Genomic DNA, 18181 nt, shown 5'->3' on the forward strand with positions numbered 1-18181 from the left:
GTCCATTCTCTCATTTTCACTAGTGAATTATTTTTGCTTTGTAGTTCATAAATTAGTAGGGAGACAAAGCTGTAAAAAATGTTGCTTTAATGCTTGACATCTCAGCATGCTCTTAAAAGAAAACTAAAATGTCAGCTGATTTGCCAGCTATTAACGTACAACTGCAGATTTCCATTAACACATTGAACTAGATCTGCAACAGCAGATAAAAGTCCCCTTCGAAAGAAGAAAGAAAAAATTCAGAGAGGGTCATTGCCTAAACACAGGAACTAAATTAACTGGAACAAAAGAAAATTCAGAGCTTCTTCCAGAAAGCTTACTACACTGCATCACATGCTTCATTCTTAAAGGATAAGTCTTAAACCCACATATTTCTTGGTTGCATGCTGTTTTCTCTATTTTTGTTTTGACACGTATTCTTGCAGAAATGATCAGCCTGTAGGGAAGGAACCATTTCTTTTGTGTAGAGAGTAACAAATGTGAAGAGGTGCCGGAGCAGGGCAGTGGTTGCAGCACTGGGCCTGCTGGAGTTCAAGATGTGTTCGAACTCTACTCTCAGACATGGGGTTGATTTTTAGGTGGTCCTGTGTGGAGCCAGGAGTTTGACTTGATGATCCTTCAAGGTTTTAATTCGCTAACCATTTCAGATAAACATTTGGGTACAGATTGGTCCTTTGTTTCTGTATTCTGGACCTCCCAAGAAAGCACCTTACTCAGAGTACTTAACAGAGTTACTAGGCTGCACAAAGCAGGTACATACCAAGTGCTACAGTAGCACTGATTGCACAATTCTGCTGCCACTGTGCATCACAAATACCTGTCCTTTTCCTCACTCCATGCAGCCTTATGTGTTTTACTCAGCTTGGTGGGAGTAATGGAGATGTTCACACTAGTCCAGTATTGAAGTTACATGAGTATACAGTGCAGCTTACAGCTTATGGACACAGGCTTTATAGCAGTTCAGAAACATCACATGCCATTTGGTAACTTGAGTCTCCTTGCAACATCTGACTGATAACAATCCATTTAACTGGAAGATAAGCACACTGAAGAAGCTTGGTCAGTTGGACAGCAAAGACCCATTTCTCCTATTGGAAAGGTCCTTCAATTCAGGTTTTAGGGCAGTAACAGAAGAATGGGGAATGTGCATGAGAATGGAACATGGGAGAGCATTTCAGGCACATGAAAAACATAAGGAACAGGGAGGCTGGAAGTATGATGCTATGGAGGGAAAAGTGGTTACTTTCCCAGGAAAGGGAGCTGCAGCAGAGGCACTGACATCTGAAGTGACCAAACTAGTCAAACTAGTGGTTTGAACACTTCTACTTGAATGAAACCATGATAGAGATATTTTTTTACCTGAATTTGCTCATAACTTACTAATTGTCAAAGAGAAATATATGCACAGAACGAGAGGAATTGTAAAAGATTTTTTTTTCTGAAAGCTGTGTAGGAAGTAAAAAGAAGAAGACAATGGACCAAAGAATCTCCATAAATCTGCTTCTACTTCATGAATTAAAGCTGTGAATTCAATCTTTAGTTACAGGGAGAGTTCAATCTCCATATAAATGATTATTACTGTCTTACATAATTCAGTGCTAGCCTTTGGATGTTTGCTCTCTTATGTACATATATGTACTCTGGCAGTAAGCCGTAGTCACTCATTCACATTGATGAGAGTCAGAATTCTCCCTTACTGTGCACTCCATCTTGTCAGTGAGAGAAAGGTCCTGAGGAAAATAAGAAGGTTTGTGATCACACCAGCAAAATTTGAATTACATTATATATGAGAGAGTTGAGCTGTTATTTCATATGCAGCTTTCAGTCTTGCATTTCATACTTCTGTACATTCAGCCATTGCTTTGTTATTTTGATAATAGGTGCCCTTTTTTTTTTTTCCTTTTTTTTTTTTTTTCCCAAAGAAGTGCTATAAAGAAACCCCTTATTTTACATGCATCTCTAATGAAGTGTCTTCCCCTTTATTATTCAGCAGCCTTGCCCAGCTAGACTTTGGCTCTTTGTAGACTCACAGATATTAAGGCTCTTCACTTATTTGAATGAAGGAAAATGTCAGTGAAGAAATAAGGACAAACTATAGAGTCTTCAGGACGTTATCAAAGAAAGTCCAAGGAGGTAGACTTTTACTGGTTGCTGAACCTGATTGATGGCTCAAGTTTGTCCTTACATTAGATTTTTCTTGTTCCTGCATTGTTTTGTCAGGATAACAGCTGATAAACAGACAACTTCAGAAGTCTGTCTGCTTTGCCTAAGTAAAAGGCTTTTTTTACTGAGGGTGTTTCCTCTAGATGAACTATAATAGACTCTCATAAAGAAAAAGGTTTCAGATTTTTTGAGGAAGGTTCACAAGAATCACAGGAAGCACTAAAAAATTAAATGTAGTATACTCCTACTGCACTTTGAGAATAAAAAAAGATTCCAAAAATAGAAGTTACTTTCAGATTTAGCTAGAAGTCATAAGGTGATCATGTCTTTATGTTCACTTTTTGAACCTTTCCTCTGTCCACCAGATAAACTCACTGGAGTTCAGTAGCATCTGCTTAGTGAGTCTGCTCATTCCACATTTTGTACATGTTGAATAAGCTCTAGAGAATCCCTTTAGTTGAAGATAATTGTTCTTCCTTTTCAGGAAAAGTGTGTCTTTCTCTGCCAAAGAACTGGAAGGAAAAAACATTATTTTGTCATTGCCTTTTGATATTTTTCCACACTTCTAACTAAGAAGAGAAGGGAAACCCTCTGTGAATGCAGTAGATCCTGTGTTTTTGAAAGCATCATATGGATTATTCAGTATCTTTATAGCATTGAGGTGTCTGCTAATGTCTGGAACTTGCTGTGTTAAGGGACATTAGGATCATGGCTGCCGTCTCCAGCACCCCTGGTTCATGGACTTCTGCCTGACTTGCTGGTCTTGTAGAGTCCAGCCTGGTACTTGGCATCTCTGTCTGGACTTGGAGGACATGGCTGCCATTTTCCTACTTGCAGGTTCATTCAGCAAAACTGAGCATATGTCCCAGAGACACACAGACAAGGCTGACCACACAGACAGCTGCAGACAAGGTGCTGCCTTCAACAGCATCTGCCTGTGGGATCCACTCTTCAGACTGACAGATGCATGCATGTTTGTGGGTCCCTTGAGTACTGGCAGGGCCCCACCGTCCACCCAGATCCCAGATTTCAGACTTCTTACCTGCTTCACAAGTCACCTACTCACAGGCTGTGCTTGAAGCTTGCTGCACATGTGCAGCACTCCCACACTCATCTCTCTTGCATACTGCATTTACTAAGCTCCCTGAGGCTCCCTGCCTGCTTGATACCCTAGCCGAGACCTGAGGCTTCAGTAGTCATTGGTGCTCCAACTTTAAGTTTGCTGGCAAATATGAGGGTTACTCTACAAGTAATGCCTGCTATTTTATCATGTTGGCCTGTAACTTCAGAGGTATACATTGTTGGTATGGCAGTAGAGGTTGTACAGTCCATTCAGTTTTGTTGCTGTGTGACACATGGCAGCAGAGGGGCAGTATGACAAAATGGCATTTGACGTGGAAGCATGTGTAGAGCAAAGTTGTGGAATTGAATTCCTCCATATGGAAAAAATTGCACCTATTGACATTAATTGATTCTGAACATTTCTGGAGTCTGAACTGTGGATGTGATCACAGTGAGGTGATGGGTGCTGCGTTTCAGCCTGACAACAGAGATATACAGAGATGAATATCAGCTTCAGTGCATTGGAAACAATGGTGGCAACACTGGAATATTGTAAAGTTTGCACCTGGTGAGTCCCACAGATGCTCACACAGAAAAAGAAAGAACACCATATGCAAGTTTGTTGAGACCTATTAAACCAATATGAGGCTCAAGGCTGAAGGTCCTGGATTGCATCATTACTGGAAACAAGATGTGGTGTAACTGCTGTTAGCAAGTCAAGATGGCAGTCCATGAAATGAGGAAATATGAATTCCCCATTGAAGAAAATGTTCGAGAGACAGCCCTCAGTGGGTAAAGTGATGTGCACTTCCTTTTGGGATAGGAAAGGGACGATCTTGCTGTATTTCCTGGAACCCGGACAAACCATCACTTGTGACTGCTATGTTGCAATGCTGACTAAGCGGAAGGCTCTAACTTCCAGAGTCAGCCCAAAGGAGAAGACATCCTTTTTCTTACAGCACAATAACACGACGCCCCATACCAGTTTGAAGACTGTGGAGTACATTTCCAGACTTGGCTGGACTGTCCTACCACACCCACCATATAATCCAGATCTGACACCTTCTGACTTTCATCTGTTTGGGCCAATGAAAGAGAGACTTCATAGGCAACATTTTCCTAGCAATGACACCATCATAGCAGCTGTGAAACGGTGGGTCACCTCTGCTGGTGCAGATTTTTACAAGCGCAGCAAGCAATCTCTTCTTCATCATTGGTGAAAATGCATAGCTGGTGGTGGTGGCTATGTTGACAAATAGTGTTTTATAGCTGAGAATTTGCTATATCAAATAGTGTCATTGTGCTCTTTGTATCTATTTGTTTCCATGGAAGCTACAATTGGAGGCATTACTTTTGGAGCAGCTTACACACACATCTCATGCACACTGAGTTAAGTTACAGACACTTATCCCCTTAGTAGCTGGCACCTAGACTGGGATCTACTGCCCAGCTCCAGCCACTGATGTGGAGCCTGCCTTTGTCTCATGCTGGTGCCTTCCTAGAACTGATTTTTAGGACTGGCATCACTCCTGCTGCTGGCGGTGAGAGAGGCCTGGCTGGGGTGGAAACCCTGCCTGCTTTAGGAGCTGGTTCTAAGAACATTCCTATACTTGGGGTGAAATCTGATAAGACACATATAAATAGTTAAGAAAAAAAATAATAATAAGACAAGACAGACTGCAGTGACTACCTGCAGGGCTCAGTCAGCCAAGTGTACTGACCAGGCCCCATTTTACATGACTGTTTTTTTATCCCATTCCATCTTCTCCTCCCATTCCTCCCCATTTACTAACCCTGCACCGTCCATCATCAACATACACAGTTCCGCAAACCCCCAACACCCTGAGTCCCCGGGTTTGCATCCTTATCAGTTGCAAAGCCCTGTTTGCATGCATTTTCTTGATTGCCTTCCAGTTGGTGTCAGACACGTGTTTATCTCCTGGTTTTCTCCATGACATTAGCCTTCCAGACTTGTGGCTATATGTTTATTGCTTCCTCTTGCTTTTACTCTTTTTGAACTGAAGAAGTCATTTACTTCTTTGACACTTTAAGGAGCATTCTCCTTCTGCACGGACTTAGGGTTCCATTTGGAGATGCCATAGCAGAGAGTAACTATGAGGTCCTTGTAAAAGCAGCCTCTCAAGGTCAGATAGCAGAACCAAGAATGTGTTAGCTTCTTCCTGCCTCTAAGTCAAAGTTCAAACTTTTTTTTTTTTTTTTTTTTTTTTTTCCCCTGGTCAAATAGCTTTCCTTAGCAATGAGAAGTGATGTTGGCCCATTAATTACAAAAATACCCTCCAAATCCTGGCTTTAACAGTATGACTTGATGGTACAGTCATTAAAAGCAGAGAAACATTTCCAGAAGTCAGTGGGAAAGCATAGATTCCAGGGAACTGTACAATATGAGCCATGTTAAATTCAAGCTAAGGTTTTCAGCAGTGCCACTGTGTTATTGTGAGTTCTTTCAGGAGGGGGCACGATAAGTGCCTACTCACCTACATCCCTGTATTCATGATATGCTGTATTTTTTATTTATTTTTTCCATTCTCACATTTGTCATGTGTCTACCTTTTTTCAGGTCAAAAGGTGTGCTATGGTGGCTTCAAGCGTTCCTGCTACAAGATAGCTTATTTCCAGGACTTGTCTAGACGCGTGGGCTTTCAGGAGGCCCGCCAAGCTTGTGAAATGGATGGCGGGGCTTTACTGAGCTTGGAAAGCGAAGCTGAGCAGCAACTAATAGAAAACATGTTGCAGAACCTCACTAAGTCAGGCTCTGGGATTTCTGATGGTGATTTCTGGATTGGGTTGTGGAGAAGTGGTGATGGACTAGCCACCTCCAGTGCTTGCCCTGACCTCTACCATTGGGCTGATGGAAGTATTTCACCCTTCAGGTAAGTCTCTAAAGATGCTTTTTGAGGAGGTATAATGGAAATAAGCAAAGAGTGAAATGTCTGGTAAAAAAAATACCATAGAATTGTAAAATCACAGAACAGGTTGGGTTGGAAGGGACCCACTTGCTGTCCTATGAAGTTAATAGCATAACTCCTTAACTTCTCCAGCCAAAGGGGAGCTGGCCGCCAGGGTTTTGAATTTTAATCTGTGAAGGGATGGCATAGAGGATGGCAGCCTACAATTTTCTTTGCTTCCATTTCAAGTAAATTCTGCAAGACTGCCCACCACAAGTCAGGCAGCTAGCCAGCAAGTAAATTAATGCAGGTTGCTTAATGCAAACTGTTCTGTTTCTACTCTGTCTTTTGAAAAAGCTTTAATTTCATGATTAAGCATAAGGCCATAAAAACAGCAGCTCACAAGCCTCAGGACAGAGGGGGTCTGTTAAGAGTCAAATAGGAATGAAAACGGGTAAAAGAGCAGTGTTATTTCTAACAGAATGTTATTTCTACAGAGATGGTTTTGATCAGAACTTTAAGATCCAGAAATTTGCAGTCCAGGTTCTAAATGCCTTTTATAGAGGTGTTGTGGGAAATGTTTTAATTGCTGAAGAAGATGAAGTCACATTTTTTTATTGATATTAATTGTTCTCCTTGATATTCTAATTAATTTTATTGTCAAAAATTGAAAGTTTTTATTTATTTACTGCTAGAAATTGGTATACAGATGAGCCTTCCTGTGGAAGTGAAGCCTGTGTTGTCATGTATCATCAGCCAACTGCAAACCCTGGTCTGGGAGGGCCATATCTTTATCAATGGAATGATGATAGATGCAACATGAAGCACAATTTTATCTGCAAGTATGGCCCAGGTAGGTGAAACTAAAGTCATCTCTCACAGATGGGATGCTTCCTTAGAAAATCAATTGCCTCTTGTTTTGTGAAGGAAGATGCAAATGTCTTCTGGCCACACTATTAGACTTCCCAATGTTACAATGTTACTGATTCCTTTGGAGAGTGAGTGACAGAGCTGACATTAATTGGAGTTGCAATTTATCAAAGCTAGTGGTATTTTGAGTAAAACTATCTGCGTTCAAGAAGAATGTTTTTTCAGTGTTAGCTTCACTATCTTTCCTTCTCAGGATTACATTGATTTTACTTACTTACTAGTTTATTCTTCAAAAAATTGTTCTAAACAGCTATTTTCTCCTTCCCCTACTTGCTCTCACATAGGATGGTCAAACCATCTCTTGATCCTACCACAAAAATTTAAGCTGTTTTTGCAATTTCATACCTCTGAAATTCTGTATCAACTTCTTTATGATAATTATTTCTAACAGTATTGTTTTAATGAAAGAAAACAGCAAGTCCAGAACAGTAGGAAAAAAAGTCTTCATCTGCAGATGATGACAGAAAAAAACAAGTCTTATGCGATGTACTTCAGGCATGATATAGGTTCAGCAGAGGAAATGTGAACTATGAACTAGAACACTGTGCAATCAGTAAAAAGACATGAGAAGTAAACTTTGAAGTTGAACCTGTAACAGCTTTTGCTTTTGATGGTACCTACAGAAAATCAAACCATGTTTTTCAGCAGGACCATGCACATATCTTCAAACAATGTATAGTGTTTTTGCTTTTCAAAAACTAAGCTGCAAGTCAGAATTAATATAAAATCCTACTTTTAGCAGCTGTTTAATCTACCAAATTCTGCATAATTTCCTACCTGCTTTTTGTGTACTCATGATCTAGTAATGATCACAATCATTGTGATCACAGGCTATTTTCTTCCACCAGCTGTCATGGATAGACAGTTCTCTCACTGGCTATTGCCATAATGACATTATTAATGGCAATTAATATTGTAAGCAGATATTAAATACTTGGAAAGCTAGATAAATCCACATATTTCACAACTCTGCCCTCCAAAATCTGTTACTGCTTAGTAATGACTATTGTTGTCTTATGGCGATCAGTGATCATCTCAGTCACATGAGCTGTTCAAGCAATTGTGACATATAAAGCCTTACCACTTTTATAGCTGATCACAACTGATTTGAAATAAGAGAATAAAACATGTTTTGTTATTAAAGTAACAATATTTTTGTGTCAGAAAATGTAGGTTAGATTAAAATAGTGCAGTTTTGAGTAGATTTCATGAGTTTGAAAACTCAGAAATGTAAAGAAATCATCATTCCACAACAGCAAACTATGTACTGTTCTAGCTACAGTGTGATTAAAATTTATTAGTTTCTATTGCTTTCTCCATTAAAAAAAAAATGCTGGGTGTTTTGGGTTGGCAGAAAGCAAAAGTAACAATGAAAATGAATTTGTATTTCTTTCGCCATATAGAAATAGGTTACTCTTGGATAATAAGGAACATTACATCAATAAGGCAAACAATATATACATAATTATTAAGATTGGCATTGTTATGTAGCTAAATACAGTACTGCAAAATTGTAGCTATTTACCTTCCAAGCTGCTGCAATTGTGCTTGCTAGCAAAACAGACTATTCTCCAGAAATGTATTTTTGTATCACATGGAGGAAGAGAATAGATATATAAATTTATAAATGCATATAAATGGGTATATAACATTTCTTTCACTACCTAAAGGAAATACCATGGTGTAAGAAAACTACATGTGGTACCTAAAACCTATATGTAAGACTTATGAAAAGCCTTACTTTCCTCTCCAAATAACTCTAATAACTTCAACTTCAGCTATTTATAGTATAAAACACAGCCAATTTACTAGTAGTATTACAGTGGCATAGAAATATTGAATTTCACTTTGTTATTTGAATGTATTGTTTTTCACAACATTCTCATCTGTTTTGAATATATGGTGTAGGCCAAAATGGAAAGTTTGTAAGTGGTCATGACAAAGTTGTGCCTGATTTTATCAGCAGTAGGTTCAGGGCAGTCCTTCATTAGGCATACACGCTCAAGCATACTCAAGTCATACATTCATTTTTTAAACATATGTTGTTGCAATGTTTGGTTTGCTTTTAAATCATATTTATATAATTTCATTTTTTCCCATCCATCTCCTGTATGTTTGATTATGCTGTCACATTAAAAGCTCATCTCCTTGTCTATTGTCTAGAGTGAGCAATTTGAATTTTTAGTGGTATTTTGATATCTTTCTTTACCTATGGCCAAACATAACCTTTTGCTCTAGTAGGTGTTTATGCCCCTTTGATTTCTCTCAGCATTTTGTGGTAATGAGGACACTTGGAACTGCAGGCTAGTAGCACTATTATATTGACATAACATTAATTATTTTATTCCATCCAGAATCTCCATCCATGCAGATTCCACTCCTATGCTCATCCTTTCAATATGAGATTATTATTTCTGTAATCTTCATAACATTTTAGCTGTAATGATCACCATAAGTAAACTTGCAAATCTCCGCAGTGCAGCTCAAAGCCATGAATTGCTCCTCTGGTTTCTTACATTACAAGGAATGTGATACCATCATTTGTCTTTTGGTAATTTCACTTCTCTATGTGTAATATTAGAATTCACTACCCATTACTGTGTTTTTAAGTCTGAAATTCTTTAATTATCATTTTTTAAAAGTGAGTAGATTTAAGTATTAATCAAGAATACTTCCTCTCTTACATTGTCTTAGTATCATCTATGTAAATGAAACTTTAAATATGTTAAGAGTCTTATTCAGCACAAGAATTAAAAGATTCAGTGATTTTGCAATAATTTAGCAGATGCCATCAAGAATTGGAACTAGAACGAACCTCTCAGGAGAGGAAAATGTATGAAGTAGAAGTAAATTGACTCTAGTTTGCAAATAATCATTGGTAAGGCTGCTGAAAAATTAAGCAACTATTGTTTTGGAGGATAAATCTATTTCTGTCATGCTGCATGCAAAATAATGAAAGTATCTGGTTTATTACACACATTCTTTCTTCAACAATTGATTTCAAATATTGATTTAACAGACAATGTCTTAGAAAAAGAATTAGGAGACAGAGCAGAGCCAGATTACGGTAAGAAATTTTGAAACATTTAATTGAATCGCAACAATAAATGTGTAACAATAAGGATAACTTACAGGAACCTGCAAAATTACTTAAGTTTATCAGGTATAGGCTAGTACTGGAACATATGAAAAATATATCTTGGACACTAATAGTGAATATGGCTATCATTCATATACTTCTGGTCATAATTCCTGTTCCAGATGAGATCCCAATTTTGCAACAAAATCCTATTTACAGATTTACTTCTATCAGTTTAATCCTGAAAAAGTTCATTTTTCTAACATAAATTAAAATGTAATTATGGTTAAATTTTTAAACAGTGTAACAGCTCTATTTTGTGCATTGATTTCCTAAGAGGTCTGATATCCTTTTTAGGAATTTTTCCAACGGTGCCAGCAGGAAATCCATACGACACAAACAAACCAGAAGATCAGTATCATGTTATAGCTACTGAAACAGGTAATAAGAATGTAATGGTATACTAAAAACATTAACAGTGGACTCATTTAAATTATTAATAATTTTCATTATTGTCAGTGAGAAGGAGCAATCTATTGCCTCAGGAGATGCCCTGAAGAATACTTTGAATAACAGCTGAAGACTTCTACTTTGTCCTGTTTGTAGCTCTGGAAATAAAATATTTCCACGTATCCCCAAATTATGATCCAAACTTGTAGTTCAGCAGCCCTTAAAATCTGCAGTGATGCTGTGACCCCAGTGATCTCTATCAAGATACAAGATTTCACCAGCGTTCATCCAGCTGTGGAGCATCTCCTTCTAGAGCTATGACAGCTTTGGTTCTTTGTTTCCTATTCTCTTCTCCTACAATTAACACATGGTACATATCTTTTATACCTGATACCCAGGGATCACAAAGAAGGCACTGAGGAATCTTTCCTAACAGATAGGGCAGAGTTCTCACTTATCTTTAGAATAAGCCCTGTGTCATGCATCTCCCAAGAACCTCATGTTTTAAGGAATGGTAAAAGCTGAGTGGGAGCTTGCTGTAATGCTCTTGGATGCTCACTTAGCAAATCATGTCTTGAACAGAGTCCTGCTGTTCTTGAAGGGTTGTAGCATGGTCTTAATTCAAGGAACTGCACATCTCTGGGGGGCAGCTCAGGTTCTTACATGATACAGTGTGGTATTATGGAAAGTTGGCACTCCCTTTCTGCACTTACTGGCTGGATTTGAGCCAGTTTCCTAAATGACTGTTTGCACCTCCAGGGGAATGGACATATTGATTAACTCTATTTTGAAAATGATACTAGTATCTTTTACAAACTGTACAAAGACTAATACAAATAAAGAAACCTAGCCTGAACATTCACATTTATTCTTGCACGTACAAATATTTTCAGAAGAGCACAATGGATAAGAAAGTCTCCACAGTATGTACCTTAGGTGTATACTGTTATAAAACATTGTTATATAGTTACCGAGAAACATACACTTCCTGGAAGCTGTAAGCCCCATGCTATTCTAGGCAGATAACAGAGTCACAGATTGTAGCATTTCCCACTCCTTTTGCTCAGGGATCTGCAGAGAAGCACTTCTAGCTTTTATCTGTCTTCATGTTAGCTGAGAACATTTTATGTATGTCTTTCAAGGGGAATGGGGAGAAAGTAGGGGTTGTTTCTTTAGTAGTCCTGTGCAGTTGGAATCCAATATATAAGAGTAACTAACTCAAAAGGTTATATGTATTGTAGAAATAATAGACTAGAAATGTACTCTTTTAAATATACTTGAATTTTCAATCACAGGATTGGAAATCTTGCACTGACACACAATGGAAATGTCAAAATTTAAAACTTTAAGGTATGTTTTACATTTCACTGAGGAAACTATTTTATTATTGATTTTATTGAGTCATCTTTTCCTAGCTTTTCCTATAGAAGGAATGCATAAATATTCTTCTATGTAAGATAATGTTTTTCTGATAGTTTATTCCACACTTTTACTCATATGGTCAAAAGTATTTCAACATGAGAGGCATTAATGAGAAATTTTTGTCTTGTAGGTATAATTCCAAATCTAATTTATGTCGTAATACCCACTATACCACTACTACTGTTAATACTGGTGGCTTTTGGGACTTGCTGTTTCCAGATGCTTCATAAAAGGTAAAATACGCTAATTGAAACTGGTCTGACAGTGCAGAATTCATGTTTCCATTGGCAAGCTATTCATACTGAAGGATTGCTTACATCTACGTCGAAGTATGCAAATAAGCACCTTATCTATTAAAATCCAAGTAGTTTATAGCTGCTAGAGCTGAACATTCACCTTCAGACTTTTCCAGAATAAGCTGAAATAATTCCAGGTCTCTCTAAGTATATTGCCCCTATGACTTCACTTGTTTTGAAGAAGATATCTTTGCTGACCATTTGATCTGCTGAGTTCCTGTCAGCAGTTTTACTTCACATTTTCCATCATGATTTACTTCCTATGTAGCTTCTGGGCTTTAGGGAGTAATAGTAGGATCCTCAGTGATATAGGGCAGAGTCAAGGACTCACCTCGCTTTCTGACCAAGATGGTAGTTTGTTCTGAGAAGGACCAGGAGCTGCTTCAGTGCACATCTCACGAGAGCAAGATGAAACACTGGTGCAGGCAGATTGAAAACAAACAAACAAAAAAACTTGTTTTGAGCCACATGCCAGTGCAACTTCTTTGTACATCATTTATCTGTCAAAGAAGATAAAATGAAGGGATATGCATTGATAGAGATGGTGTCAAACAGCTGTATTAATATGTAAATAGGAAATATTTCAGCCAATGGAAAAGGATATGTTTTGATTCACACTTTAAATACTTTTTGCCATTTCTTCTTTCTCAAAATGTGGTATGCCAATATATGAAAATATGCGAGTAATTTTTTTCTTAGCTAATCTTTCTGAAACTTTCAAGGACTTTTTTCATTCTGCATTATTTTCACAGAGTGTTCTCAAGTTAATGTAGTCTAGAAAAGTTTAAACTGAAGTATTTCAGACAGGACAAGGGGAAATGGTTTTAAACTGGAAGAGGGTAGATTTGAAGAGGGTAGATAGACTACATATCAGGAAGTAATTTTTTACTGTGAAGGTGGTAAGACACTGCAACAGGTTGCCCAGAGAGGTTCTGAATGCCCCCTGCCTGGAAGCATTCAAGGCCAGGCTGGATGGAACTTTTAGCAACCTCGTCTGGAGGGAGGTGTCCTTTCCTATAGCAGGGAGGTTGGAACTAGATGATCTTAAGGGTCCCTTTCAACCTAAACCATTCTATGATTCTACTTTTTAGTGGATAAAAATTATTTTGGTAAAATAATAGGAAGAGCAGAGAACAGAATCACAGGCTCTGTTATCCCTCTTGAAGTGCAGCAATATGGATAAATTTGACATCACAGTTGTAAGAAATAAAAAAAAAAAAAAATTCCTCCTTACTTTTTATTTATTTCTTTCTACTTCTCATTTAGTACTTCCTACAAATACCTTATTTCAAGTGAGAAAATACTCCAAATGTAAAAGTCTGCTCAAATCTGTATTCATGTATACCAGTGATCACAGTGATCCTTAGTAATATGTCTTCTTGAGAGAAGTGAACATATAGAAAAAGTACAAGCTCTGCAATATAAAATAGATTATTACTAAAAATAAAATAGAAAACAACTCAAAGGCAAAAGTGTAAAAAAAGTGATCAAAAAAAAGAACTTTGTGCATAACAGTAGGAATTATACAGACAATTTAAATCTGGAACATGTTACAGTGGACCTGAATTGCTTGCTAAATGCAATAAATAAGCATGTTCACATCTTTTCCAGCAGCAATTTTTCCCTTTAAGATTAAGAAAAAAAGGGTTGTGGAAGCTGAAGCTCTCAAATAGCCCTAGGAGGACAGTGAGAGATTTGTGGCCCACTGAAATCAATAGATTGTAGTGTTGACTTCAGTGGGCTTTAATCAGGCCTTTGATGCTATAGAAGTTCATCCAGAACTAATAAATCTGCTTTCAAGAATTAAAAATCACATGACAAAGATACAGGAAATCCAGCTTGAAAAATAAACAAATTTTTTTTCCAGATGGGCTTGCACCAAACTTTTTAAGGACAATAAATTTTTTTTTTCTTTTTTTTCATTAAAACACATCTAAATCAGAAGCAAATTTTTTAGTATCACCAGAAATGAAGCATTTTGGTTTGTGTCAGTTGAAACAAGCCTTTAAAAAAAAAGTTTCTTTGTTTATTTTCTTTTTTTTCCCCCCATATATGACTTACCTTGCAAATCATTTTGGTTCATCAAAAATACACAGCAAAAGAAAATCAAAGAAAGAGTCAACCACTTAAACTAATCAGCTGGACAGTGTGGAGTGTGAGGAAAGGGACACTATCCTGCTGGGAAAGGAGGGATCCCCAACTTACCAAATGAACTTGACTTCTCATTCTTTTTTAGGCTTCCACAACATGGTGATCTTTCCTCTGAAAGCCACAATCCATGGCCAACCAGGACATGCCTAGCTTGAAAGGTCATGACTAATTTTGCCTGGTGTTGGGCTCTTAAAGGGTAGTAATAAAGGCAAAGCAAAACATCTTCCCTGTAGCCAGCAGAAATGATCAGCTTGTTCATGCTTAGATACTCTCCCTTTCATTTCTTCCAGGGAAGCAAGGAGAAACTGCTTCAAAGACCCATCTCCATTATCATCTGAATGCCTTGCAGAAAGTTTAAATTCCAACCTGGTATATTTCTCAGTTTCTACAATTGCATTTGATGATCAAAGCAGCAATGTGCTATTTGTTGCACCTTCTGTACTAAAACCTGTTTCTTGAAATAGATGTGTAGCTTCTGTAAAACAATTTAGGTTAACTGAAGATTAGCTTGTATCTGGCCCAAGGTATTTAGAAATTCTTCCTGCTGTGTAGCAAAGATGCTATTCAAAGCATTTCATCAGAAATTTACAAAATATGCTTAATTTTGCTCTATTAATCTGAAAATCAGTAGTGAATCAGTTTCTTAAAGAAAGAAGAATTTAAACTAATTGATTCATTGCAGTTGCTTTGTTTATAGCACTGTGGCCTGATCTAAAGTCCACTGAATCATAGGAGGTTTTTCAATTACTCCAATGGGCTCAGGTACATAATGCATTACTTGTAGGGCTTCAGAGGTAAGTCTGGAGGGACTGAAAACTACTATCCCATTCAGCTCCCTGAAAGTGCATTTTAAATCATTCCAGACTTGCTTTTTTTACACACCAGTAATAACTAAGTAAAACTGAATGTATAGTACTGATGGGATCTTGACTCTCAGGCTTCCAACATTCAGAATTACATGGTGCCACAAAGGCCACTTTTCCTTTCAATAAATCAGACAGTATATCAGTATGAAATATTGTGGCCAGAGACTAAAATATTTTGGTCACAATGCAGCTCAGTGGCTCATGTCATTCTGTTCTTTTCAGTAGACTGCCGTTACTTGACATCTAAATGAGGAATGATGGTGCACTGTGGCAGTCATACCTGAGAAGATACTAGCCATGTGGAAAAACTGCCTTCAACCTACAGGGTACCTCAGGGTTCCCTCTGAGTATTAGTGTGACTGGTTTTGCAGTGTTCCAGAGCAAGTACTTTCAGATGAGTTTTATATTTTTACTGAAACAACCTACAGAACAAAACCAAGCTCACAAAAACTACTGTCAATGGCACTGAATGAAAACTAGGCCTCAGGAAGCTTTCTACCGGACATTCATTCTAAGAGTCTGATTCATATCCCATTGCTTCATTAGAAGTTAGGTCAAGCCCTGAAGGGAAGAGGCTTTATGGCTAATCTGGCACCTATTAATGTATCGCGATCACAGGAGTGCAGCCTCCACATGCGCATGTCAGGGTTGTGGTAGCCCTTTTGGTTGGGTGGGCTGGGCCGTGAGCACATGAACGTAGGCTTTGGGGACGTGTATGCTCCTGTCCCTTTTGCATCCTCCTATTCAAGGGAATTGCATTGGTAAAACAATGTCCACACATTCACTCACACCTGTTCATGGAGCACAGTCATCTTCTGAGAGGTTTCAGTCTCTGGACAGAGATGGAAAAGACTATGCTGTATGAGTACGTGTGAATGAATGTGAACTGAAAAATGAAAAATAAATACTGTCCAAGTCACGTCACTGCATGAAAGGAGCTCTCCTAAACGGGGTGGTCCTGTAACATTGGCAACAGTTGCTTACCTTGACCCACCACTGTGGCACTAATTTTGGTGCAACATGGGCATGGCTCCTGTGTGGAGGGGACATCTATGCTAACAAAGACGGCCTTCAAATAGGGGCTGAAATATCTGGGTCTGATCACAAATCTGAATCAGGACTGTAAAGGTATATGTGCACTGAGAATAGTTTCTATTTTTATTTTTCAGTAAAGGAAGAACAAAAACGAGTCCGAACCAGTCTACACTTTGGATTTCAAAGACCCCTAGAAAGGACAGTAGCATGGAGGTATAATGATTTACTGACTGAAAGCAAAGCAAAAATAACATTTTGCAGTCGGGCTGTATTATAATGTCGTCTGAGAACATTAGCTTGGAATGGCTTGAAAATGCAACGGATCTACAAGAATGAACTGTAAGCTCCCCCTTGAGGCAAATGTTCAGATCATTTTTATATAATGTTTGATTATTAATTCAGTAACAAAATATGCCATGCTAAATAAAGGGTATGTGTTTATTTTGCTAAGAGATGTAAGTCAGCTAGTTGTGAGTAATGAATTGAAAATGCATTTGAAATTTTTATGAGGACATATCTACAATGTATATCAATTTTAAGATAGATTGTTTGTAGTTAAACAAAACCTTCTTGTTTTCTTTAATCTCCTATGCATTGTAACCTAGTTGATGTACTGTACATGAAACTGACAATTTTGCAGTGTAACAATTATTTATCTTTGCATAAATGTTTGATACAAAATATTTGTTTAGTATTTATTTGCACACTTATGACAGTTTTTGATCCTCAGGCACAAATTACTTTGGTATACATAAATTATGCTTGAAGGCAGAGACTTCTGCCATATTGCCATATTCATCAGCTATGACAAAATTCAAGAATTCAAAAGTGGTTTGATCTTATAGTGAATCCACTTTATCAGGGGGTGACCACCATATCTTCTTGATGTATTGGTCCAAGGTCAACATAAATCACTTGGCAAATGATAAAACAATAATGAAGTACCTTTGAATACGGTTCTTTTTACAGTGGTTAAGCAAAATATTTTTAACTTTTTCTGAGAGAAAATACAAATTTCAGTAACCCAATGGGCAAGAGTTTAAGAATAGAATTAGTTGTTTCAGTAAATCTATGTAAAGAAGACTTTAAAGATTATTTAAATATGGTTAATAGTTTTTTAGAAATAATGGATCAAAAGGAAGACAAATGGATTTTCTTGGAAACAGCACTAAGAGATTGATCCCAGCTTTAATGAGGCTTAGCTAGAAGAGTGTTAATTATGTTAATTGGTAGATCTAGAGGTAACCCTGATGCATTTAAAGTCCTTTATAAAAAAAATATTACTAACATCATTAATGTTCATTCTCTTTGATGCCTTAAGAGCTTTCTGTGCTATTAGGATGGCGTCTCAGAGCGCTAGCAAAAGCACTCTAGCTGATTTGTTGGTGACAGTCTGGTGCTGTTTAAGAAAGGCTAACTGGTTTTGCTGCAGTTTGCAGCAAGAGTTCAAAAGCACAAGTTCAAGTTTGTCAGGCTTTCCATTAATAGAAATGCAGAATTACTGCTGGGTGAAAGCTGGGGGAAGCTGGATAGAAGTGAAAGCATATTACAGTTTGTGAAGCCTGCACTGTGCTTGCTGATGTTGACTATAGCTTCTGAAATTCATGGACAAAGGTGTATCAATTTTTCTGAGTAAAGAAAAAAAAATATTTAAGTTCCAAAGCACTAATACTAGTTGTGCAATGCTATCACTACAACTCTTTTGGAGGCATCTTAAAGTTGAAGTTATGCCATGTTTTTACTTCCTCTTTGAAGAAGCTGCCTCCTGTAGTTCAGGTCAAGCATTACCATTCCTTCTTGCACTATTCTGTAAATTTTCGG

General features: G+C 37.7%; 1 protein-coding gene across 1 annotated transcript in view; it reads left to right on the forward strand.

The window, feature by feature from the left end:
- CHODL (chondrolectin) overlaps positions 1-16654 on the forward strand; it is a 28308-nt gene extending 11654 nt beyond the window's left edge. Inside the window, exons 2-6 of the mRNA XM_090134481.1 lie at positions 5804-6116; positions 6827-6984; positions 10498-10581; positions 12143-12245; positions 16495-16654. Coding sequence (XP_089990607.1) covers positions 5804-6116; positions 6827-6984; positions 10498-10581; positions 12143-12245; positions 16495-16579 — 743 coding nt within the window. The 3' untranslated portion in view covers positions 16580-16654. The remainder of the gene's footprint in view (positions 1-5803; positions 6117-6826; positions 6985-10497; positions 10582-12142; positions 12246-16494) is intronic.
- The last annotated feature ends 1527 nt before the right edge of the window (positions 16655-18181 follow it).

This window comes from Phasianus colchicus, chromosome 1 (genome assembly GCF_987193195.1).
Source record: "Phasianus colchicus chromosome 1, bPhaCol1.hap1.1, whole genome shotgun sequence".
NCBI classification, from domain to species: Eukaryota; Metazoa; Chordata; class Aves; order Galliformes; family Phasianidae; genus Phasianus; species Phasianus colchicus.